The sequence below is a fragment of the Acomys minous genome (assembly GCF_964271855.1).
Source record: "Acomys minous genome assembly, chromosome: 17".
In the NCBI taxonomy this organism is placed as follows: domain Eukaryota; kingdom Metazoa; phylum Chordata; class Mammalia; order Rodentia; family Muridae; genus Acomys; species Acomys minous.
This window is the reverse complement of record NC_140500.1, coordinates 56,639,375-56,664,137: the sequence shown is the minus strand read 5'-3', so window position 1 is coordinate 56,664,137 and position 24,763 is coordinate 56,639,375. Positions and strand designations below refer to the sequence as shown.

At 47.2% G+C, this 24,763-nt stretch overlaps 1 protein-coding gene across 3 annotated transcripts; it reads left to right on the top strand.

Annotated features, from left to right (window-relative positions):
• Positions 1 to 4,332: 4,332 nt before the first annotated feature.
• Positions 4,333 to 24,064, top strand: NFU1 (NFU1 iron-sulfur cluster scaffold). Of its 3 annotated transcripts, none has more exons than XM_084766012.1 (9): positions 4,362 to 4,459; positions 5,776 to 5,874; positions 7,516 to 7,613; positions 8,842 to 8,977; positions 13,442 to 13,508; positions 15,004 to 15,118; positions 16,868 to 16,928; positions 22,065 to 22,239; positions 23,696 to 24,064. In XM_084766012.1, the coding sequence occupies exons 1-9, from the start codon at positions 4,401 to 4,403 to the stop codon at positions 23,738 to 23,740; spliced, it is 855 nt and encodes a 284-aa protein (XP_084622138.1). In that variant the 5' UTR covers positions 4,362 to 4,400; the 3' UTR covers positions 23,741 to 24,064. The 3 variants fall into 3 exon arrangements, with proteins under 3 accessions (XP_084622140.1, XP_084622138.1, XP_084622139.1); XM_084766013.1 differs by having other exon boundaries at positions 4,368 to 4,459; positions 5,779 to 5,874; XM_084766014.1 differs by lacking the exon at positions 5,776 to 5,874 and having other exon boundaries at positions 4,333 to 4,459.
• Positions 24,065 to 24,763: the final 699 nt, after the last annotated feature.

Here is a 24,763-nt window from a genome sequence, read left to right as displayed (position 1 = left end):
TCAACTCCCAAATGGCTGCTGGTCATAGTTTTTTTTATCAGCATCAAAGTCATTTTGATGAGAGGTAGTTGTCAGGAGTTCAGCTGTAGAAGGCAGGAGCACCTGACACTCTCTGTGGCCACCCTGTTTCCCAGCCCTCTGGTGCTTGCCTGAAAGAGTAGACACTGGGGATTGTAGATGGAACCATGTCATTTGAGTTCTTAGTTTTTGAACCATAGCCTTTGTCAATATTTGTTTCGTTCTAACCACCAGAGCACTTGAAAACTTATTCAAAAACTTCATTAAAGAAAAGGTTTCAAAATGTTTAAAAATAAAAAGTAGTGCCTCATTGTAAATGTCTGTGTCCTCTCCTGGAGGTCTTTGTGCTCCCCGTCCCACTCCCCGCTCTCCCTTCGTGTCCTCCCTCACATTCTCCTGTTCTGACCAGATGAGGAACTGTCATTCTAACTATGGTTATTGCTATTGTAAGATTTCTGTTTAGGATTCAGTCTAGCCTTGACAATCTAACAATGAAATGATTCACCCTCCCCTAAAATAAAGGACAGAGGAGGGTTGGAGGACCCACCTCTCCTCTGGAGCCCTGATTCTCCACGGCTCTGCAGTGGGTATATATGTGGGAGGACGCCTGAGTAGCAAATACATCTCAGTGCCGGCCATAGGGGCACACGCTGGTAATAAGGCAGAGGCTCACTGTGATCTCAAGGCTTGCGCAGGACACACAACAAGACCTTGTCTCAAAACACACAGAGCGGCTGCATACTAACAACATGTGGCTTAGCCAGTCTCTATACGCTGTATTTCAGCATCCTCTGACTCCAGCAAGTCTGACACCGGTTCTGAGCTGGTAGTGAACATGGTTCTGCTTGCGCTAGAACCATGCATGTGGACACCAGAGGGATCAGGTGCCTTTTGCCCAGGAGTTTCAGAATGGATTTTTCAGCACCAATCAAGGACAAGTCAGGCTTGTCTGATAGCACATGCTTAGACTGTGTGAGGACCCATGTCCAGTCTCTAGCACCTTCACTTTGAGGGAACTGGAGACAGTAAAATCTTCTCCCTCCGAAGCGGTGAGCCAGCTGTGTCCTGCAAGTCTACCAAAGATGCCTGTGTGCCGAGTTTCTTAGTGTCTGTGTGCACAAACCCGACTCCTGCTTCCTGTGTGCTGTTAACTCCAGCCCCTCCAGTCAGTCATCTAAAGAGAGCTGGGAAGGAACCTCGGGCAGCCCAAACCTCCAAAACACCTGGAGTTGTTTGCATCTGCGGTGAGGGAATTGACCAGCCAGCCACTGCTTCAGCCTCCTGCTCAAGTAAGCACCTTCTTGTGGGTGGCGCAGGGAGGGCAGTGGTGACCTGCATCACAGAGCCTGCAAGACATTATTTTGAATGGAATGTTGATGTTTTTAGGGAACAGGAACCAAATAACAGGCCAAGGACCATATGTATTTTGAGGAGGGAAGATGAGCACCCTCTGCTGTCAGTATTTGGAATTGATGGAGTGAGACGCTCTAAGCAGCCTGGAAGGAGTGCTGAGGTCAGCAGGCCTCAGGGCTCTACCTAACATGTGAACAATCTTGGAGGGAAACCAGGTCATTCATAGCAGTTACTGTAATACCTCTGATTGCAGGCTGTTGGGCAATGTTGTTCAGTCTGGGTGTGATTTATCTTCTGTATCTGATAGTTTTTATGGATAACTGTTTGGGTTGTAAACTCCTATACTCTTTATTAAAATGAACCTAATTAAGAGACTAAGTGGTGTGTTTTTTAATCTGAAGTGGGATCTTCTAGGAATGAAAGGGTCCCGAGGCACCTTTCGCCAGCACAGAGTGTGCAGCAGGTTGTAATACTCCAGAGCAGAAGCCAGTGTTGACATGGAAAAGCCTACAAGGAAATGAACCTAGGACATTTCAAACTCCCTGTTCCAAGGGAGAACCTGTCTGCCTGTTGGAAGGACAGGGGTCAGTGTTTGGTGTCTTCCCCTGTAATTCTTCATTTTTTTTTTTTTTTTGAAACATGAGACAAGATCTTGGCTCCATCTCTTTTAGCCACTGGGATTATAAGTGAGCCCGATTTTTGACATGGGTGCTGGGGATCCAAACTTAGGGTCTCCGTGTGGCAAGCACTTTGCCAACTTAGCTCTCTCCAACTCCCGTGTGTTGGTTTCTAGACACCATTCTCAAAGGAGTCAGGTCTCCCAGGAGTGTGGATTCTCGGCCTGAAGTAGACACAAAATGACTGGAAAAGCACCTTCTACTAGTGCCAGACAGTAACAGAGGCCATAGGGACCCAAGAGCTCTCCTGGAAGAACTTCTGAGCTTAAAGCTAGAATCATTTGAGCAATAAACTATGTATGACCTTATAAACACTAAGTATAGATATCAGTGTTCTTGCAGGGCGTGGGTACACACACCTTTAGCCCCAGGACTAGCAAGGCAGAGGCAGGGGTATCTCTGGACCAGAAGAACCAAGTGGAGAGGGGAAGATGAAAGGAGGACAAGGGAGGGGATACAGGAAGAGACAGCTAAAAGTAAGGCAATTTGAGGGGTAGTAGGGAACTTAATTCAGTAGAAGCTTCCTAAAATATGTACGTACGTGAAGGCAATCTAAATGAAACCACCAAATGAAGGGGACAGAGCCCCCAACTGAGCACAGCCACCAAATGGAGCTTCCAGTACCCAGAATGGTTTCATCTAATTGAGTTGTTGGCCAAAGGGGTACCATAGGAACCCCCAGGCAACCAAGGCTATTGAGAAGGCTGTAGGATGCACTCCACAAACTGAGAGGATGGTACTATTATTGAAGACAATGCCCACATGGCTTATTGAACATGGAGAAGCCAAGTTGGTGCCTACTTAGAGCCCTTACCCCGACAAGCTAGCATCTTTGGTACAGGAAGGTATTCAGTATGCTACCAAAGGAGAAATGTAAACACCAACCTTGCTAAAACCCTTCGGTCTGCCAGGCACGGTGGCATAGGCCTTTAATTCCAGCACTCAGGAGGCAGAGGCAAGCGGCTCTCTGTGAGTTTGAGGCCAGCCTGGTCTACAAAGTAAGTCCAAGGACAGGGCTGTTACACAAAGAAACCCTGTCTTGAAAAACAAACAAACCCCTCTGATCTACAATGGTGTCCTGCTTGCAAGATGCGCTAGTGCAATGTTGGCACGAAGCTTGAGGGAGTCACCAACCTATATCTGATTTGAAGTAAGGCCCGTTCCTGGAGATAGAGCCAACACCTGGCCCTGCTTGGGTGACCAAGATTCTGAAACCAGATAGCCCAGGGACCAGGGTACTAAAAGAATATACCAGTAAAACGACTCTACTGACATTCTGCTAGCAGCCAAACAGTAAGCAGAGAGTAAGAGATCTTGGGACACTCAGCCCCAAACCAGACGCCCCCATCAACTCCCTCCCCTCAAGACTCAGATAACCTACAGGGCAGAAAACGTGTATGAGCCAGAGGGGGTGGAGAACACCAGGAAAACAAGGCTGTCAATCAGCAGGCTACGTGCACACCACACACAAACTCCCCGAGACTGAGGCACCCTGCACAGGGCCTGAAAGAGTCTGCCTCAGATGGGGTCCTAGAGCTGAAAAAGGGAAAGTGGACATGTGCTCCCCTATCACTAACCCAGCAGCTGTCTTCCAATTGATAACCACTGGCAAATGAAAATCGAGTTTTCTCCAAGGGAGTCTCACTGGGGAGACAAACTATTCCTAAGCATAGGCCACATGCCCAGCAGGCAACAAACTCAACAGCATCTTTGAAAGTTCCTTACCTCATAATGTTAAGTCAGGGTGTGTGTGTGTGTGTGTGATTACACCCTTTTTGATACATGCACACATATATACATATGTATATGTGTGTATATGTTTGTTTTATCTCTCTTTCCTCCCTCTCCCTTTTGCCCTATAGGTCTTTTACATGTATTTCATGGCTTCCAGTTTTGTGTTTTCATGGGATTCTTGAGCATGTGAGCAGGTGGGTCTCTGCATTTATTTGTGTTTTCTTATGAATTTTCTTAGGCTCCTTTCTTCTGTTTGTTTTTTTCCCATTCTGATTCGTTAGTTTTTGTGTTATCGCATCATATTGTATTATGTTGTATATTATATTCCCTTAGAAGCCTGTTTGTTTTCTAATGAGAGACAGAAAGAGGGAGGATCCGGAGAGGAGTGGTAGGAAAACTGGGAGAAGTAGAAGGAAGGAAACTAATCAGGATATATTATGTGAGGGAGGAAATCTATTTTCAGTAAAACAAGGGGAAAAGACAGCCCCACCGCAGTACCGCAACATGGTCCTCGACCAGTAGAGGACCCAGCTCCAGTGACCGCCCTCTCCCCGAGGCCTGAGTCTGCGTAGGACTTGGAGGAAGGCGTGTCCGCGCAAGCGCAGTAGCACTGAAGTGATGGCGGCGGCCGAGCGGGCATGGGGAGCTGCGGTCGGTGTGTCCCGGCTGTGCAGGCGGTAGGTGTCAGCGCCCGGGCCAACCGTTCCCTGCCGCCGCCCTCTCACAGGGAGGCGTCTGAAAGGAGGAGCCTTGTCCTGGATCCAGGGCCCCAGGCCGGCCACCCTCCCCGGAGTCCCGTCCCCTTGGGAATCCCGTGGGGATTCCGAAGGGGAGAACGTTCCCGGGGTCGTTTCCTTCCCTTTCCCGGAAGGCACGTCCAAGGTCACGGCTCGGAGGGGACCCCACCGCCCAGGCCTATGCCAGCCGCGCCCTGTTCCTCTTCCAGAGCCACTCGCCCAGATGTCTGTCAGGCCCGCGGTGACTCCTGTGGAAAAGGGCCTAACAGAATGCTTGAAGTTTCAAATGCATCTCGTGAGCCCCCACACCTGTCACCCCAGCAACACTTGAGAGGTGAAGGCAGGAAGGCCAGGAGTTCAAGGCCAGCCTGGACTATTTATGAGGCACCCACCCCACCCCTTCAGTTAACGGGCAGTTACTGGTTACTGCATAGTGATAACAGCTGCCACCTACTGTGTGGCCTGGTATGTGCCTGCTTTGAAAGGTGTTCCTAAGGGAGAGTGATCTAGAATGCATGGCTTTTGTTTCAAACAAGTGCTATACAGCAAACTGTAAAGGTGGGAGACGGCAAGCAAGCATGCCCTGGGGGAGCCCCGGGGACCAAGACAGTTAGCTGGGGACTGGGGGGATGGAGGGGGTCCAAGCTGGACTGTCTTCTACTTAGCCATTGGTGTCACGGGTATTTTTATGTTGTGGGACTTAACGGTACCTGAGTCTTGTATTTTGGAAAGGTGCCTGGGAATGGGTGGCTTCCCAGCTGTGTTCAGGGCACTGTTTTGTTTGGTTGCTTGTTTGGTTGGTTGGTTGGTTGGTTTTTCAAGACAGGGTTTCTCTGTGTAACAATTCTTGCTGTCCTGGAACTCGCTCCAGATACCAGGCTGGCCTCGAACTGACAAGAGATCCTCCTGCCTCTGCTCCCAAGTGCTGGGATTAAAGGCATGCGCCACCACTACCTGGCCCTAGGGCACTGTTTTTACTCCAACAATTTGCCTTCCTTCAGGCCTCAAAGGCATGGTGTTTTTACTCTTGGGCTGTTTTTCTCTTCTGTTCTTTGCCCCAACAAGGGGTCTCAGAGGACAATTTTAAGTAAACACTTAAGGCCGGTAGATTGCTGTGTGTTCAAGGCCAGCCTATTGTACAAAGAAAATTCTAGGCAGCCTGGGCTATACAGCCAGACCCTCTCAAAATTAAGAAAGAAAATTTAAAAAGTAACTGGAATCCGACTAAATTGTGCTTTTATTTCCTTTTCTGGTAGCAGTTATTTTCAAAGCTCCCTTTGTTTTTACTTTGATGAAGTGTTGAAAACAGCCCGTCAGTGCTTCTCTGCCAGAGTGGACCGAGGCTCCAGCCCTGGGTTAGTGTTTCCCATCACACATACTGACTGTGGGCAGCTCTGCAGTGTAGAGGCCATTGTTTATGTGCAGTTAGACTTTAGACTTGTGGTGGAGGGGAGTGTCCTTTATCCTAAATATATCATCCAGTGGAGTTTCCGGCTGTAGGCTTTAGGACATTTGTACTTAGTGAGGTACCAGGGGATAGAACTCAAGTGTAAACACAAGACTTATTTTTTTCATGATCTCCTTTTTCCCTTACCCATAATGGAAATTGTATGTGTTGTTTCTAGTGGGCTTTGGCAGGCCCCTTACATGAGGTCAGGTATGGAATGGGTCCAAGCTTAGAACATTTCAGATTTTTGCTCCAGGATACCCATTCTTTACTCTTTTTTTCCCCACCCCACCCTCACTCCCCCAGCCCCACCCTCTACCCCCCAAAGCTCAAACTGAGGCCTTTGCAAATTCTAGGCAAGCCCCTTATATACTACTGAGCCACGCTCCAGCTTTTTACTTTGTTGTTGTTGTTGTTGTTTTTGTTTTTCGAGACAGGTTTCTCTGGGTAGCCTTGGCTGTCCTGGCCTCTCTTTGTAGACCAGGCTGGCCTCGAACTCAGAGATCTGCCTGCCCCTGCTTCCCTGAGTGCTAGGATTTACAGGCGTGCACCATCACTGACTGGTTTAGTTTTTAACCTTTTAAAAGAAAAAGTAAGCCAGCATTGATGGCATATGCCTTTAATCCCAACATTCAGGAGGCTGAGGCAAGCAGATCTCTAAGTTATGAGGCCAGCCTGGTCTACAGAGTGAGTTCCAGGACAGCCAAAGCTACACAGAGAAAACCTGTCATGAAAAACCAAAAAAGGAGGAGAAAATGAAAAAGCAAGCCATCATGTGATTGAGGGTCTGGGGCTATTTTGTTAGGACATTTTTGTTCCTGATGCCTGGATGTTAATGTGTATTACCAGTGTTTTTATTTTTTAATTTTTTATTTTTGGTTTTTCGAGATAGGGTTTCTCTGTGTAGCGCTAGCTGCCCTGGACTTGCTTTGTAGACCAGGCTGGCCTCGAACTCACAGTGATCTGCCTGCCCCTGCCCTCCTGAGTGCTGGGATTACTGACATGTACCACCACACCCAGCATTTTATTTTATGCATATGCATGTTTTTCCTGAATGTACGTATGTGTGCCTCTACATGCCTGACACCTAAGCAGGTCAGAAGAGGGCTTTGGATCACTTGGAACTGGAGCTGTATACAATTAGGAGCTACCAGGCAGGTGCTGGGGCTCAGACCTTCTACAAGAGCAGCAAGTGCACTTACTTAAGTGCTGAGCCATCTCCAGGGCCTTTACCTTCCTTTTTAATTGTTTGTATTATTTGCTGAAGTAGAAATAATGTTGCCAATAGAAAATGGAAAGTTAACTCTCTAATGGCTTATTGCTGGTTATTCTTAAACCTTAGCTGTTTTACATACACAAGAGAAATATAAATTGACTTTAAAAGATCATATCGCCAGCTGGGTGTGGCTATCCTGTCTATGACTGCAGAGGCAAGAAATCACGGAAGTTCATGAGGCCACCTTGGTGACAGAGTGAGACCCGGTTTCAAAACAACAACCAAGCAGATTCCATTCCTTACATTGTCACTCATTGTTTGTTTTCCATGTAGGTTCTGTCATGTGACTCCACACGGCTTTAAGAAACAACTCCTGCACCAATATGCATGGAGACCGCTTTTCCCGCTGCGCCCACCCTTGTATAACTCAGGTACGGTTTCACCTCTTCCGAGAAAATTGTTGCAGAAACCCATGGAACAGTGCTAGAGATACTGATCATAAAAGACATTTTAAAGTTTTCTTTATTAAAAAATTTTTTAAATTAATTTGTACATGTGTCACACTGTATGCGTGGGCTTGCTTGAGTCGGATCTCTTTTACCACGTGGGTGCTAGGGACTGAGCCCAGGTGTTTGCCTTGGTAGCCAGCAGGAGCCATCTCACCAGCTCAAGAATTTGTCAATTCTTGAAGATTTCATCCTTCAGATTCAAAGGGGTACCTAATGAATACGGTAACCTTAGTTACGAGTAAATTATTAAGACAACAGCAAAAACACAAACAAACAAGCAAAAACAAAGCCAGGCTTGGTAGCATATGCTTTTAGTCCCAGCACTCGAGGAGGCAGAGGCAGGCCTCTGTGAGTTTGAAGCCAAGTCTGGTCTACATAGTTAGTTCCAGGCTAGCCAAGGCTACACAGGGAGACGCTGTCTCAAACAAACAAACAAACAAACAAGCAAACCCACAAAAAATGACTGGTTCAGAATAGAAAGTAGTGGCTGTTTTTCATTAAAATTTTATTTCCAAAACTGTTCCCTTTAAAAGCAGACTCTTTTTTATTGAAGGCACAGATATTTTATTTTATTTGGTTTTGTTTTTTGAGACAGAGTTTCAGAGTATCCTTGACTCACTTTGTAGACCAGGCTGGCCTCGAACTCACAGCGATCAGCCTGCCTCTGCCTCCCAAGGGCTGGGATCACAGGCATGTGTTACCACACCCACGTAGGCACAGGCATTTTAATGAAATGCTTAAGCATCAAAGTTCAAGCATTTTAACTTTTTAGGTCAGCATAGGAAATAAAGTGTGGTGGGGGTGGGGCGTATCTTTTTTCTCTAATTTGTCTTACTTCTGTTTCTCTAAAACAAGCACTTTGGGGAGCTAGAGAGATGCTCAATGGTTAGAGCACTTGCTACTCTTGCAGAAGGTTTAGGCGTGACTCCCAGCATCCACATGGTAGCTTATAGCCATCTGTGATTGCATCCTATAGGGTCTGATGGCTTCTGCAGCACTGCTGGCACGTGGAACATACACACATGCAGGTGGAGCATTCATACATATAAAACAAACAAACAAACAAACAAATAAATCCTTTTTAAAAGAGCACTTTGTTGTCCAAACTTAAACTATTTCTTTCTAGCATAACACACTTTCTCTTTTTCAGTACGACTCATGTTTATTCAAACACAAGACACCCCAAATCCCAACAGCTTAAAGTTTATACCAGGAAAGCCAGTTCTTGAGACGAGGACCATGGATTTCCCCACGCCAGCTGCGGCTTTCCGTTCTCCTCTGGCCAGGTACTGTTTCTGCTGGCTTTTACCAAGAAGCAAAGCAGCGCCTTGTGGGTCAGGCAGCCTGGCAGTGCTGGGACATTGTGTGTGGCGCCCTGTGGGTCAGGCAGCCCGGCAGTGCTGGGACATTGTGTGTGGCGCCCTGTGGGTCAGGCAGCCCGGCAGTGCTGGGACATTGTGTGTGGCCCTGTGGGTCAGACAGCCCGGCAGTGCTGGGACATTGTGTGGCGCCCTGTGGGTCAGGCAGCCCGGCAGTGTTGGGACATTGTGTGTGGCCCTGTGGGTCAGGCAGCCCGGCAGTGTTGGGACATTGTGTGTGGCCCTGTGGGTCAGTCAGCCCGGCAGTGCTGGGACATTGTGTGTGGCCCTGTGGGTCAGGCAGCCCGGCAGTGCTGGGACATTGTGTGTGGCCCTGTGGGTCAGTCAGCCCGGCAGTGCTGGGACATTGTGTGTGGCCCTGTGGGTCAGGCAGCCCGGCAGTGCTGGGACATTGTGTGTGGCCCTGTGGGTCAGTCAGCCCGGCAGTGCTGGGACATTGTATGGCGCCCTGTGGGTCAGTCAGCCCGGCAGCGCTGGGACATTGTGTGGCGCCCTGTGGGTCAGTCAGCCCGGCAGCGCTGGGACATTGTGTGGCGCCCTGTGGGTCAGGCAGCCCGGCAGCGCTGGGACATTGTGTGTGGCCCTGTGGGTCAGTCAGCCCGGCAGCGCTGGGTCATTGTGTGTGGCCCTGTGGGTCAGGCAGCCCGGCAGTGCTGGGACATTGTGTGGCGCCCTGTGGGTCAGTCAGCCCGGCAGTGCTGGGACATTGTGTGTGGCCCTGTGGGTCAGGCAGCCCGGCAGCGCTGGGACATTGTGTGTGGCCCTGTGGGTCAGGCAGCCCGGCAGCGCTGGGACATTGTGTGTGGCCCTGTGGGTCAGGCAGCCCGGCAGCGCTGGGACATTGTGTGTGGCCCTGTGGGTCAGGCAGCCCGGCAGCGCTGGGACATTGTGTGTGGCCCTGTGGGTCAGGCAGCCCGGCAGTGCTGGGACATTGTGTGTGGCCCTGTGGGTCAGTCAGCCCGGCAGTGCTGGGACATTGTGTGGCGCCCTGTGGGTCAGGCAGCCCGGCAGTGCTGGGTCATTGTGTGGCGCGGCTGGGTTTAGAAGGATTGAAGTGAAGTCACAAAGACCTTCTGCATAGCGCAGCACATTTGGCAGCTCTAGCTCTAGCAAGAGTACTTAAGTTTTTATCCTACTACTATTAATTTTACTTAAGAAAAGTCCACCAAGTGGGTAGTTATGATAAATTTCTGACCCAAATCTTTAAAATTCTAAATGTTAAAAAAAATAATTAATGTGTGTGTATATACATGGGGCGGGGGAGGGGGGGGTCCGAGTATGAGCTTGTGTGAGTGTGCGTTCACACAAAGGCCAGAAGTCAACATGGGCTGTCCTCTATCGCTCCCCATTTTATTCTTTAGCCAGGGTCCCTCACTGAACCTGCTGCTCACTTATTCAGCTAGCCTGGCTCCTCCTGCCTCTGTCCCTCAAGTGTGGGCCTACAAGTACATACTGCCAGGCTCCGCTTTCTCACATGTCTGCTAAGAAGCTGGACTCGGGTCTTCATGTTTGTGTGCCATGGACTTTATCCACCAGGTCTTCCTCAGCACTTTTCAGATATTTTTGAGATTGGCATGTCTTGCAACCTAGGCTAGTCGCAAACTCACAGGTGTAATGGAAATTGGCCTTGAGCTTGGTGCCTCCTCTTCCTTGATATTGGGATTAGGGATGTGTGCCACTCTGCCCAACTTAAACTCTGATTTTCAAGGACCATGAAAAGGTGCTGCTTTTATTTTGGGTTTTTTTTTTGGGGGGGTAGTTTTTTTTAAAAGATGTATTTATTTGTTATATATACAGTGCTGTAGCAGCATGCATCCCTGCATGACAGAAGAGGGCACCAGATCTCATTATAGATGGTTGTGAGCCACCATGTGGTTGCTGGGAATTGAACTCAGGACCTCTGGAAGAGCAGGCAGTGCTCTTAACCTCTGAGCCATCTCTCCAGCCCTGCTGCTTTCATTTTGTAAGCAAGGGTAGCTAAGGTTCTAGACTGTCATTTGGGACCATAAAATGTCTACAGTTGTCGGATGTGATGTGACCTTTTAAAATCAATGAGGACAGTTTCTAAGGTCACAAGACACATGATATGTGGCAGAGTGGTAACGCATGCCAAGCCTCTTCTGAACATACAGCCAGGGAAAGCATTCAAACAAGACACTGGAGTCAGTGTCCGCAGAGCCCCACCCCACCCCCTGACCCCGCTCTCCCTCCCTCCCTTTTTTATTCCTTCCTTATTTCTTTGTTCTGTGCCAGAAAGCAACTGACTACAGGGTCTTGTACATGCTAAATACATGCTCTGCCGCTGAGCGGCACTCTAACACCAAAGGAAGTCTCTGTGCTGACGCTGCTTGTGGCGCACATGAAGAGGCCAGCACAGGCCCCCTCCGTGATGGCCTGTGTGCTGTAGACCTCATCCAGGCCAGGCACAAGGGAAGCTCAGAAATGGTTTTTCAAATTTCTGGTTGATAAATGTGTACAATTTTTCTGACTTAAACATGCCTTTTCTCAGAATGCACCGTAGAGCATTTATTTTCTATGCTTTTAATACCAACAACAGTAGGAAATGTGTATAACTCAGTGTACATACCTGTGTGTATGCTTGCATAAAGCAAGTGTTTGATGGGTGTTTCCACGCTTTGCACTTGTATAATAGGTAATAAGTGAGGTGCTTAAGACCAACGAGTTCAAATTTTCAGCTCTTACTCCAGTTCCAAGGGGATCCAGTGCCCTCTTCTGGCCTCTTCAGACACTACACTCATGTGCATACACTCAGACATGTATACATATAAATAAAAATAAAAACTGAGCATGATGGCACACATCTTTAATCCCAGGACTCAGGAGGCAGAGGCAGGTGAATCACTGTGAGTTTGAGGCCAGCCTGGTACAAAGTGAGTCCAAGACAGACAAGGCTACACAGAGAAACCCTGTCTCAAAAAACCAAATAATATAATATAATATAATATAATTACTTTTAAAAAGAACAACAAGTAATAGAGATTATCTTACTTTAACATTTAATTTTGGTATTCAGTTTACTTTTGTTTTATTAAATGTTCTGAAGTCCTCATCACTATTTAATTGATTTCAGAGCTCCATGCTGGGTTGTTTTTTGTTTTTTGTTTTTTAAAGAATATAACTTCAGGAAACACACACACAGGCATACAAGGTTTGCCTAGGGATGTTTACATTAAAAAAATGTTAGTGTAGCCTACTGTGGTGCTACATGTCCATAAGCCCAACACCTAGGTGTCATAGAAGGACTGGGAGTTTGAGGCTAGCCTAGGCTACACAGCGAGTCTCCCCGCCCATACACCTAGGTGTCATAGAAGGACTGGAAGTTTGAGGCTAGCCTAGGCTACACAGCGAGTCTCCCCGCCCATACACCTAGGTGTCATAGAAGGACTGGGAGTTTGAGGCTAGCCTAGGCTACACAGCGAGTCTCCCCGCCCATACACCTAGGTGTCATAGAAGGACTGGGAGTTTGAGGCTAGCCTAGGCTACACAGCGAGTCTCCCCGCCCATACACCTAGGTGTCATAGAAGGACTGGGAGTTTGAGGCTAGCCTAGGCTACACAGCGAGTCTCCCCGCCCATACACCTAGGTGTCATAGAAGGACTGGAAGTTTGAGGCTAGCCTAGGCTACACAGCGAGTCTCCCCGCCCATACACACACACCAAAAAAAACAAAGCAAAACACAGCTTCACCTGGGATATAGGGCTCCCATTGAGCATGGATTAGGCCCTGGGTTCAGGTTTTTTTTTTTTTTTACCACCTCCACCAGGAAAAAAATCCTGTTTCTTGTATTCGTAGAGTTTATCATCTCCAGCTAAGCAAACTGATCTTTTCTTTGTTGTAGTCCCTGAGCTATTTTAGGGACTGTTTTTGCTGTAAATTCCTGAGAAGAGGCCAGGCTGTCTGTGTCCTCTAGAACCTGGCACTTAGCAAGTGAGCATCAGTGTGTCCCACTTGAGGAAGACTTTCAGTCGCCTTTGTCAGTGGGTCTGTGGTGGTGCCCTCTTTCTTCACGTGACACTGCCCTGCATTTTCTGCATATACCCCAGCCTTTTCACTAATTGCCCGGGCGACAGACATGTTCAGGTTGGGGGTGGAGGGGCAAAAAAACCAAAAAAAAAAAAAAAAAAAAAAAACCAAAAAACCCTGATGTTGATATTCCCGTGCCTCTTTGAGAAGCAAATGTGTGGTTGTTTTTGGCCAAATACCTAGAGTGAGGCAGGTGAGCCTGGGAGAAGCAGGAACAGCTATCTTACATCAGTAGCATTTTAACCGGGGAGCAGCGTGACATTTCTCTCTCCTTCTGCATATGTGTGCCTTCTCTCATTATGTGTATTTCCTGTTCTGTATTTGCAGGCAGTTATTCAGAATTGAAGGGGTGAAAAGTGTCTTCTTTGGGCCTGATTTCATCACAGTCACAAAGGTACAGTTATCAGAGCATAAAACAAGACTAGCCGGTTTTTAGCTTTTTCTGAGTCCAGTGCCCCGCTCCAGAATTTTCTGTCTTTTTTTTCTTTCTTTCTTTCCTTCCTTCCTTCCTTCCTTTTTCAAGACAGTGTTTTTCTGTGTAACCCTGGCTGCCCTGGAACTCACTCCGCTGCCCTGGAACTCACTCCATAGACCAGGCTGGCCTCAGACTCACAGAGATCAGCCTGTTCTGCCTCTTGAGTGCTGGGATTAAAGGCATTCACCACTACCTCCTGGCTAGAATTTTCACTGTTCTCTGGTTTTCAGTCTTATCTTTCATAGTCTTGCTGTGTAGTACAGGTTGGCTGAAACCTGTGGCCTTCCTTCCTTGTCCGCCCCTGTTGCTGACATTACAACATGTGCCACCACCCCAATGTAGACTTTTCACTTTTTGGTTTTTGAGACAGAGTTTCTCTGTGTAGCCTTGGCTGTCCTGAACTCACTCTGTAGACCAGGCTGGCCTCGAACTCACAGAGATCCACCTGCCTCTGCCTCCCAAGTGCTGCGATTAAAGGCATGCGCCACCGTGCCCAGCAGACTTTTCATTCTTACTATGCTAAGGTTTTTAATAACACATGGTATTAAAATCTCAGGTGAGGGGCTGGAGAAATAGCTCAGCAGTTAAGAGCACTGGCTGCCCTTGCAGAGAACGCAGTTTAGATTTCCAGCTCCCACACAGCATCTTACAGCCATCTGCTACTCCAGTCCCAGGACATCCAGTGCTCTCTCCTGACCTCAGTGGATACCAGCCGCACACATGGTACATAGACATACATGCAGACAAAACATCCATGCATGTAAAATAAAATAAGTACATTTTTTTTAAAACCTCAGGTGATGTTTACTTCATTTACCAAGTTAAATGAAGGGCACATGGAGGTCAGAGGTCAGCTGACAGGAGGCCGTTCCCTCCTCCCACGGTGTGGGTCCCAGGCACTGAACTTGGGTTGGCAAACTTGGTGGCAAGCGCCTTTTCCCACTGAGCCATCTTGCCTGCTCCTACATAGTATTTTCACTAATTCTTTTCTGTGAGTTGATGGAGTAGGAAGGGAACCAAGTAGGCATTATGAACAAATTACCCATGTGTCTGTCCGATGACATAGGGCCCAGGCCCTCTCTGAAAGGGGGGTGTGCACAGTCTTTCTTTTGACACATGTTCACATAAGACTGATTTCAGATACACGTGTGCATTTGCATGGTTCACTGTTCTGCAGTTGTACCGTGGCCTGGGTGTGGTGGCACACACCTTTCACCCCAGCACTCAGGAGGTGGAGGTAGGCGGTCCTCTGTGAGTTCACCGTCAGTCTGGTCTGCATAGTGAGTTCCATGCCAGTCAAGCTGCAGTCTCAGAGATAAATTAATTAATTAACTAAAGTAAGATCTGGGGTGGGGATCTGGATTTGTTTTGTACTTGGCTGGACATGTTACATGTTCCTTCAACGTGATTATAGGAGAATGAAGGATTAGATTGGAATTTACTGAAACCGGATATTTATGCAACGATTATGGACTTCTTTACGTCTGGCTTACCCCTAGTGACTGAGGAAACGCCTCCAGGAGAAGCAGGTAGCCTCGCCTTGGGTCATCGGTGCTTATCTATCTGTTACTGTACTTCCTACTTTATTTGTATTTGCCTTGATTTCAGACTTGACCAGAATGTGGATTTTGTTTTTTACTAGAATATTTTAATTATACATAATTACGGGTTTCACTGTGGCCTTTTAAACACGTATGTGATGTGTTTTTTCATAATCACCCTTGTCACTCTTTCCTGTCTTCCTCACTCCTAACAGTTCTTGTCCTTTTTCCAGCTAGCCCCGGCCCCACCCTCATGCTGTTTGGTCATGTGAGTGACTCAGGTGAGGCTAGTTAGGGTTACAGAAGCACAGGTGGGTGACCTGCTGGAGCTCTGGCACCTTACCAGTGGTGACACCTCTGTGGACAATGTCCTTCTTCCCCGGCCATAACTTCATGTAGGTCCTCAGGGAGGGTGGGGCCTCATGAGACCCTCCCCCCTCCGTGTTCAGGGACCAGAACATGTATATGGGTATTTGGCCAGCATCTACGTCCGTGTACCATTTGTGTGCCTTGAGGCCACTGTTACGTGCCAGTGGTGGCCAGGAGAGGAGTTACAAACAGTTGTGAGCCACCATGCGGATGCTGGGAATTAAACCGAGGTCTTCTGGAAGAACAGCCAGATAGTGGTCTACAGCTCTCCACTCCATCCTCCAGCCCTTACTGTCCTTCTGCCCCTCCCCCAACACCCCATGATGGGCTCAAGTCGTGCTGGGGACAACCATTTAGGGCTGAGCGTTCAACAGTCACTTAGTCTCAGCTTTGACAAGTTGTGAGTCCCTGAGTAACTTTAACCTACTGCATGAAGAAGCTTCTCTGACCAAAGCAGATAACAACCCTAATCCGTGGGCATAAACATGATTATTTCAAGAGAAAATTGGTGAGCACATCGTGCATAGTTAGTAAAACAGTTGTAGCGTCCCCACAGGGGCCCATGACCTTCCTGCCGCAGGGTTTTGACCCAGCTGCAATAGCAGATACAACTTCCCGCCTGTGGAGCTGGGCTCAGTTCCAATCAGAAAGCATTGGTTACCCCGCATCAGGCTTGCCGCTGTCTCACTGGTGGCCTGGCTGGTCAGTAGTGTAGCAGTGGGGTCCACAGCTGAGTGAGATGGCTGACACAGTTCTCCCCAGCAGCCTCTGCACGCCGGCACTGTGGGCCAGCCAGCAGCAGGGAGGGGACATCAGTCTCAGCTCCAGCTTCTGTTCTCTGCACCCTGCGACCAGTGCGTGTGCTGTCGTCAGCCGGAGGACCGTACCGTCCAGTTCTGGGGGACAACCAAGAGCAGCGGGAGTATTTTTATCCTTGAATGTATTTGTCCCTGGAACCAATTCTAGAAGGGACAAAACTTCATATAGAACTACATATAGTCTGTTTTCTCAATTTTAAAATTTGTGTGTATCTGTTATACAAAACTAAAAATTTTAATTAAGAAAATTTTTGAGAATTCAGAAAGACCATACATAAGGCATGAACTTGCTTTCACTTAGAGTGAACAGCTGTTAGCTCTTCAGGAGTGCTCCAAGGAACAAGCAAGTGTCAATTCTTCTGTAGTTGTTTTAGACTATTTTTGAATGACAGGGTTTCTCTGTGTAGCCTTGGCTGCCCTGGACTCACTTTGTAGACCAGGCTGGCCTCGAACTCACAGAGATCCACCTGCCTCTGCCTCTCGAGTGCTGGGATTACAGGCGTGGGCCACCACACCCAGTTTAATTCTCTTATTTATAATTTTTTTCTAGGTTCTGAAGAAGATGATGAAGTTGTAGCAATGATTAAAGAGCTCCTGGACACTAGAATACGGTATGTATTGGCACCCCTCACTCCACCCTCAGCCCCCTACGCCTACAACCTAGTGCTCTGGAGACAGGTCTCATTGAAGCAGGAGACTGCAGCAGAGCTCCAGATGACCAGTGTAAAGCCGTCACTGCACCTGAACTTCGAGCCTGTGCCTCAGCATTCAGTCCCGTCTTTACAGCTGTCCACATGGACAGTCTAGAGGAACTCCCCTCACAGTCCATGTTGAGGAGAGAGAGTGCACTTTGGGTTCATGAGCTTGTGAAGAGAATAGCATCACCATAGCAAGTGCCCAAAGAGGGTAAAGACAAAAGCCAGGCGTTGTGACATCTGCTTCTGGTCCCTAGGGAAACAGGTGGGAGGATCTCTGTGAGTAGGAGGCTAGCTTGGTACACACAGTTAGACCTTAAAAATCAAGAATAAAAATAAGACTAATGGGCAGCCTTTCTCCATTTTTCTCACAGCAGACTAGTAAGTTCAGATTTTTAAGAAAACATTTTCTTCTTTAGTTATTTTAAGGAACAACTTAGAGGGGCTGGAGAGGTGGCTCAGAGGTTAAGAACATTGTTTTTCCAAGGACCCTGAGTTCAGTTCCCAGCAACCACATGGTGGCTCACAACCATCTATAATGAGATCTGGTGCCCTGCAGGCACACATGCGGCCAGAATACTGTATAAATAGTAAATAAATCAATCAAAAAAGGAGAAATAGAAGAAGAAGAAGGAGGAGGAGGAGGAGGAGGAAGAGGAGGAGGAGGAGGAGAAGAAGCAGCAAGAAAAGAAAAGAAACAACTTAAAGCTGACCATGGTGCCACATGCCCTTAACCCCAGCATGCCGGAGGCAGAGGCAGGTGGATCTCTGTGAGTTGGAGGGCAGCCTGGTCTACAAAGAGAGTTCCAAGACAGCCAGAGCTGTTACACAAAGAATTCTTATCTTGAAAAAAATATAATAAAAAAAGAAAAGAAAAAGAAACAACCTAGATATGTAGTAGTAAGAGGCTGGCTAAGTGGCCAGGTGTGGTGGCACATGCTTTTAGTCCCAGTAGTTGGGAAGCAATTATTAAATTTGTTGACCTATCCAAAAACAAACAAACAAACAAAAAACCAAAAAAAAAAACAAACTGAATTTTACCTTGAAACTGAACAAAGAAGTATATTAGAGATACTGTAGCTGGTGTTTAAGATAGATGATTAAGATGTTAGATAAAATAAATGAAAAGATGAGGAAGTCCTGTGAGAACAGGAATCTGTAAGAAAATAATAATATTTATGGAACTGAAAATATAATAAGTTAAGAACTCTTTAGATTAATTTCATGTGAGATGCAACACAGCTGAAGAGCGGCTCATGTCAGAATATAGAGCAGTAGTGAGAACCGGGTGGAAGCACACAGAAAGGAGGAAGTGTCCTGAGGGTTAAATGTACAGAAGCAAGAGAAAGCCGGGCACTGTGGCACACGTCTGTTATCCCACTACTTAGGGAGGCAGAGACAGGTGGATCTCTGTGAGTTCGAGGCCAGCCTGGTCTACGAAGTGAGTACAGGACAGCCAAGTCTACACAGAGAAACCCTGTCTTGAAAAGCCAAAAAAAAAAAAAAAGGAGGGCGGGAGGGGCAGAGGAGGGGGGAGATGAGAAGTGACTTAAATTGAAGCTGAGTATGAACAGAAGTGTTCTAGTCTTGGCATTGTTTGAGACATGGGAAAAAGTAATCATTCATAGTAGAATCAAAACCAGCCAGTAGGTATGTTGAAAGTGCCCGCCGTGTAGAAGGCAGACAAAAGAGGACTTGTTCAGTGCAAGAGAATGCGGATTGGAAACACTGACAAGATGACATTGTGCCTGAGGATTTGCAGGAACATTTAAAGGTACATAGAAAGGCTAACAAAGGATGACATTGTCAAAATGTGAGAAAACCAACTACGTGCTTCTTTTCAGGACACGGAACTTCACTATAAGGACGGAAATGCACAGCAGCTAGACAGTGTAGTAGCAGAGCTACTGACGTTCCCCAGGCACCAGAAGACAGGGTGCCGACGGCTGTAGACGCCACCACACAGTGAGGGCATTTGCTACCAGGAATATACTCTAATCATCTACTAGCACAGACTCAAAATAAGTGAGGAGGGCTGGAGAGATGGCTCAGAGGTTAGGAGCACTGACTGCTCTTCCAAAGGTCGTGAGTTCAATTCCCAGCAACCACATGGTGGCTCACAACCATCTCTTCTGACCTGCAGGCAGAATGCTGTATACAATAAAAAATAAGTCTTAAAAAAAAAAAAAAGTGAGGAATGCTTGACTGAGATGAAGAGACACAATTATGTGAAGAAATCAACACTTCTCTAACAAAGCATAAAAATAATCAGGAAAGAGAGTTAAAATGTATTATTTGAGGCTGGGCATGGTGGCGCACACCTTTAATCCTAGCACTTGGGAGGCAGAGGCATGTGGATCGCTATGAGTTCAAGGCCAGCCTGGTCTACAAAGTGAGTCCAATACAGCCAAGGCTACACAGAGAAACCCTGTCTTGAAAAAGAAAAAAAAAGAAATTATTTGTATTTATGTATTTTTGAGACAAGGTCTTACCATGTAGCCCTGGCTGGCCTGAAACTTGCTCTCTATCTACGTGGTTGATCTCTAAGTCACAGAGCTCCCTCTGCCTCTGCCTTCTGATTGCTGGAATTAAAGGAGTAAGCGACCATACCCAGGCACGATAGAGTTTTAACATGTGATTCAACAATCGGGTAAATGTTGGCTTATGTGTAACACTCGGCAAGAGTGAAGTGTTACTGTCGTGCGTGCATGGCTCGTGCACTGAAGCAGCCCTTACCTAGTGTCAGGGGTTTGCTGTCTGGTGCGCTGCGAGCTCCACAAGCACGTGCTCTGCTGCGGAGCCACATCCCCAGCCCAAGAATGCCGGACCCCACTGCAGTGGACTGCAGCCTCCAGAGTGCTGTGCTGAGGCTGGGGTGTTGCTCAGCGGTAGAGTGCTGGTCAGGAGTGCCAAAGGCCAAGTCTGGGGGTCGAGGAAGGGTGGAGTGTCAGTATCATTCTAGGTCAACAAAGAAATCATGCTGGATGCTTAAGATGAGATGGCGTGGGGCCAGGGAGACAGCTCCCTGGGCTGAGGTACTTGTTGCCAAGTTTGGTGGCCTGAGTTTCATCTCTGAGACTCATATTGTAGAAAGAAAACACTGACTCCTGAAAGTTATCCGGTGGCCTTCACAGGCACACAGCAGGATATACACACCCCAAACAAATAAGTATCATACATTAAAATAATTAATACCATGTCAGGTGGTGGTGGTACACACCTTTAATCCCAGCACTTGGGAGGTAGATTTCTGTGAGTTCAAGGCCAGCCTGGTCTACAGAGCAAGTTCCAGGACAGCCAAAGCTGCACAGAGAAAACCTGTCTCAAACAATAAAACAAAACAAAAATAATTACTGTCTGCATGACCTTGGACAGGCAGATTTTGTTGCTTATTTTTTATTCACAAAGGACACAGAGAATTGGAAGAATCAAGGAAAAGACAAATTAGGCAATTGTACAATTATGCCTTTCTCACAAAAGACATTATAGTACATAGGGCTGACAAGGTGGTTTGGTGGGTGAAGGTGCTCGGTGCTCAGGTTGACAACCCAGGTTCTAGCCTCAGCACCCACAAGGTGGAAGGAGAGAACCAGTTCTCACAAGTTGTCCTCACCTCCACACGGCTGCTGTGGCGTATGTGTGCAAGCTTACACACGTACACCAAACAATTTTTTTTTTTAATTAGGAGACCAAAGAGATGGCTGTGTGGTTAGGAGCATTCCCTGCTCTTCACCCGAACCCAGATTCAGCTCCCAGTGTCCACATGGGAGCTCACTGCCACCTGTAGCACTAGTTATAGGGGATCCGATGCCGTCTTCTGACCTCCAGGCCTCCTGCTCTGTACACATACAGTACTCAGGTACATACACTTACACATAAAATAATATCTTATTTTTTAATTTTTTAAAGATATTTGTAGTGTGTAAGACAGAATACACAAGAACTAAAAATTGACAAGGGAAAAAATAAAATAGAGGCTGGAGCAAGAACACGGCAAAAGACAGTCCGCAGACAGCCGCTAACATGGAAGCGCGCAGCTGCCTACTCACGTAAGTCCCAGCCACGCTGATTGCCAGCAGAGGTGATGAGAACAGGAGGCCATGGGCTGCTCACCTCTCTGCCGGGGGCTGTAAGGATGGGTAATCCTAGGAAAGCTTTGTTTACCAAATCTATGTACTTACGCTTTTGTTGAGACAGGTTCTCACAGTGTAACTTGGACTGGCTGGGAACTGAGTTTGCAGCCCGGTCTCCCCTTGAACACCTGGCTTCAGCGCTAGCAATTCAGGCGTGAGCCTCACGCCTGCTTACATTCAGTCTCCCAGTGGCAGTGCCTATCCGTGCCAAAAGATGCCACATTGCGTGTGTATGTCAGGTACCCATCAACTGCAGGATAGGTAGCCACCCGCATTAGCATAGTGGAATACTGTGCAGCCGTGAGATGGACGGGCTCTGACACTCAACAAGAGTGAGCCATACAGAGAGGAAAAGACGCTGGACACATGAGTGGTTTCAAGTTAGAATTCAGGGCCAGTGAGGATGCTCAGGAGGAAAAGTCAATCGGTGCCTGCTAACTTGAGTTCCATTCCCAGAACCTACACAGAGAAGGAAGTGACTCTGGAAGGTTTCACCTGATTACACATGTGTCATGAACATGCACGTGCTTGCCATGTAAGCTCAGTCAAGTTCAGTCCCCAGAACTCACATTAAGAAAGCCAGCACGGGATGTCTTTGTGATCCAGTGCCGAGGGCAGAAAGAGTTTAGCCTACTACACAGATTCCTGTTCAGTGAGAGACCCTGCCCTAAGAAACAAGGTGCCCAGTGCCTAGACTGCCACTCAGGGTTCACTTCTGGCCTCTGCGCATGCTCATGAACTCCAGTGAGTGAACTACACACACACACGTACAGAAACACGTGTGTGCACACAAGCACATACATGTAGAAACACGTACACACACACACAGAAACACATGCACAAAACAATGAACAGTCTTAATCTTTTTCATTGAAGGCATCTGTTGTTTTAAATGTGTTCTGACTGTCCGTGGCCACAGGCCTACTGTGCAGGAGGATGGGGGCGACGTGATCTACAGAGGCTTTGAAGATGGCATCGTGCGGCTGAAGCTCCAGGGCTCCTGCACCAGCTGCCCCAGCTCCATCATCACCCTGAAAAGCGGGATTCAGAACATGCTGCAGTTTTATATTCCAGAAGTGGAAGGCGTAGAGCAGGTAGGCAACGTTGAGGCAGCTGGGCTTAACAGCAAAAGGGACCAAGTCTGTAACCCGTCTTTATCTGGGAACGCTCCATAGGCGAGTCTCTCCTGGTTGCAGATGTTATGAAGGGGTTCACAGCCCCACGCAGTTATAGATGGAGGGACTCACATAATGTCCCACTTCTTATCCCGCCCCTTCTCCATCTCCACCATCAGTTTTTTTTCTTTTAAGATGGGTTTCATGTAGCACAGGGTGACCTTGAACTCCTGCCTCCCAAGCGCTGGGATTACAGATGTGTGCCACCACACCTAGAATTTATTAAATTTGCTTATTACATGTATGTGAGTGTGTGTGCATGCTTGTGTATGTGGGTGTGCACACTGGAGTGCATGTGCAAGCCAGAGGGTAACTTGTGGAAATGGTTCTCTCTTTCCTCTTTATGAGGGTTTCAGGGATAGAATTCAGGCCTTCAGCCTTGGCAGTGGCTTTTCCCTTGAGCCGTCTTGCTGGTCCCAGTCTTTGTTTAATGAAATAATCTCCCTCCCTAATCTAGGCTGGCCTGGAGCTTCCTGTGTAGTCCAGCTTGGCCTGGAACCCATAATCCCCCTGCCTCTGCCTCCTGAGAGCTGGGGTTATAAGCGTGTGCCACTAAGGAAGCGTACTGCTGTACAGTGAAATTAGTACAAGTTGGGCTTTGGCTGTAGCATTTTGGGATGTTTTTTTGTCTCCAAGTGAATAAGGTTATCACAGTGACACTGAAGGGATTGTCACTAAGAAGCAGGGCTTTCTTAAGAAAAGGCTATCAAGCTGGGTGTGGTGGTGCACACCTGTGATGCCAGCACTTGGGAGGCAGAGGCAAGAGCTCTGTGAGTTCAAGGCCAGCCTAGTTTACAAATCGAGTCCAGGACAGCCAAGGCTACATAGAGAAACCCTGTCTGGAAAAACAACAACAATGACAATGACAAAGAAAAAGTTCTTACTGTGCTAGCCTGGCCACCAAGTTCTACCCTTGAAACCCACTAAAGGTAAAAGGAGAGAATTGACTCCAGTAAGCTATCCTCTGACCTCCACAGGTGCCCGAGGCATGTGCACCACCCCATCATACACACGCACGCATGCATGCACTCACACAAACACATTTTTTAAAAACAGGGAAGTTAGTTAGTCTTCTTACTGAGGAATGCCAGCCATTTTCAGTCTGCCCAGCTGAGGTGCTGCTGCCAGAGGCCTCTCTTTTGAGACTAAGAAAAGGGGCCAGGTTCTTTTATATGTTTTTATTGTTTAGTTTGTTTTTATTAACTTAGGATCCCAGGTTCTGACTGAACTTGTGCATTGGGCTGTTGATGGGTCTGTGTCTGTTGAGGAGTGTTGTGCATTGTCATAGACTATTTCAGGTAGGCAAGTGATGTTCAAAATAACAGTGTCTAACCTTTTTCTTAGCTTTTGAATTCTCTTTCTTTTCTGGCTTTAGGTGATGGATGACGATTCAGATGAAAAAGAAGCAAACTCAACTTAAATAATCTGCATTTTCTTTGGCTACAACGGTTGGACTTGACTTTACTGAGGCTGTATAATATCTGCTTTGGAAGTTGATTAATGAACTGTTTCCTTCCTCCAGAAGGATATAAATATCACTCGCTTCACCTCACAAGTTATTTATGCCATCCTGAGTCATCATCCACACACGTGGGTTTATCCAGGGATACTATTTTTGTTCTTCATCTCTGCTGGTTCTTTCTTTGCAATCTATGTGAAACAGTCTAAAATACATTTCCCATTTACCTCATTTGACTTTTTTAAAAATCAGAAATAAATAAAATGCTTTTAAAATATCCTAAAATGGCTTAGTTTTTCCTATGAGATATCTAAAATGATTTTTTTTACTGAAATTTTTAGTTATTAAAAAAAAAACTGGGTTGTGGTGATGCACACCTTTAATCCCAGTACTAAGGAGGCAAGGGTAGGTGGATTTCTATGAGTTCAAGGCCAGCCTGGTCTACACATCAAGTTCCAGGACAGCCAGAGGTACACAGAAAAACCCTGTCTTGGAGGAATAACAGAAAGAAAGGAAAAAGAGGAAGAAAGCAAGCAAGCAGGGCTGGAGAGGTGGCTCAGAGGTTAAGGGCACTGGCTGCTCTTCCAAAGGTCCTGAGTTCAATTCCCAGCAAGCACATGGTGGTTCACAACCATCTATAATGAGATTTGGTGCCCTCTTCTGACCTGCAGGTGGTACATGCAGGGGGACACTGTATATATAATAAATAAATAAATCCTAAAAAGAAAGAAAGAAAAGAAAGCAAGCACTAAATAATTCTGGTTCTGGTTCAGTGTTCTGAGAACACTGCTGTGAGATGCACAGAGAGCAGACCGCTGAGTACAGCCACGAGGAAGGAGAGCCTGGGCCATTGGAGAGCAGCCTGGGCAGAGCTCAGCTAACAGGGCCTGCCTTCCTCCTGGCGACTTTGTCTGTTTGTTTTGCTTTTGGGTTTTTTGGTTTTCAAGACAGGGTTTCTCTGTGCGAGAGACCTGGCCATCCTGA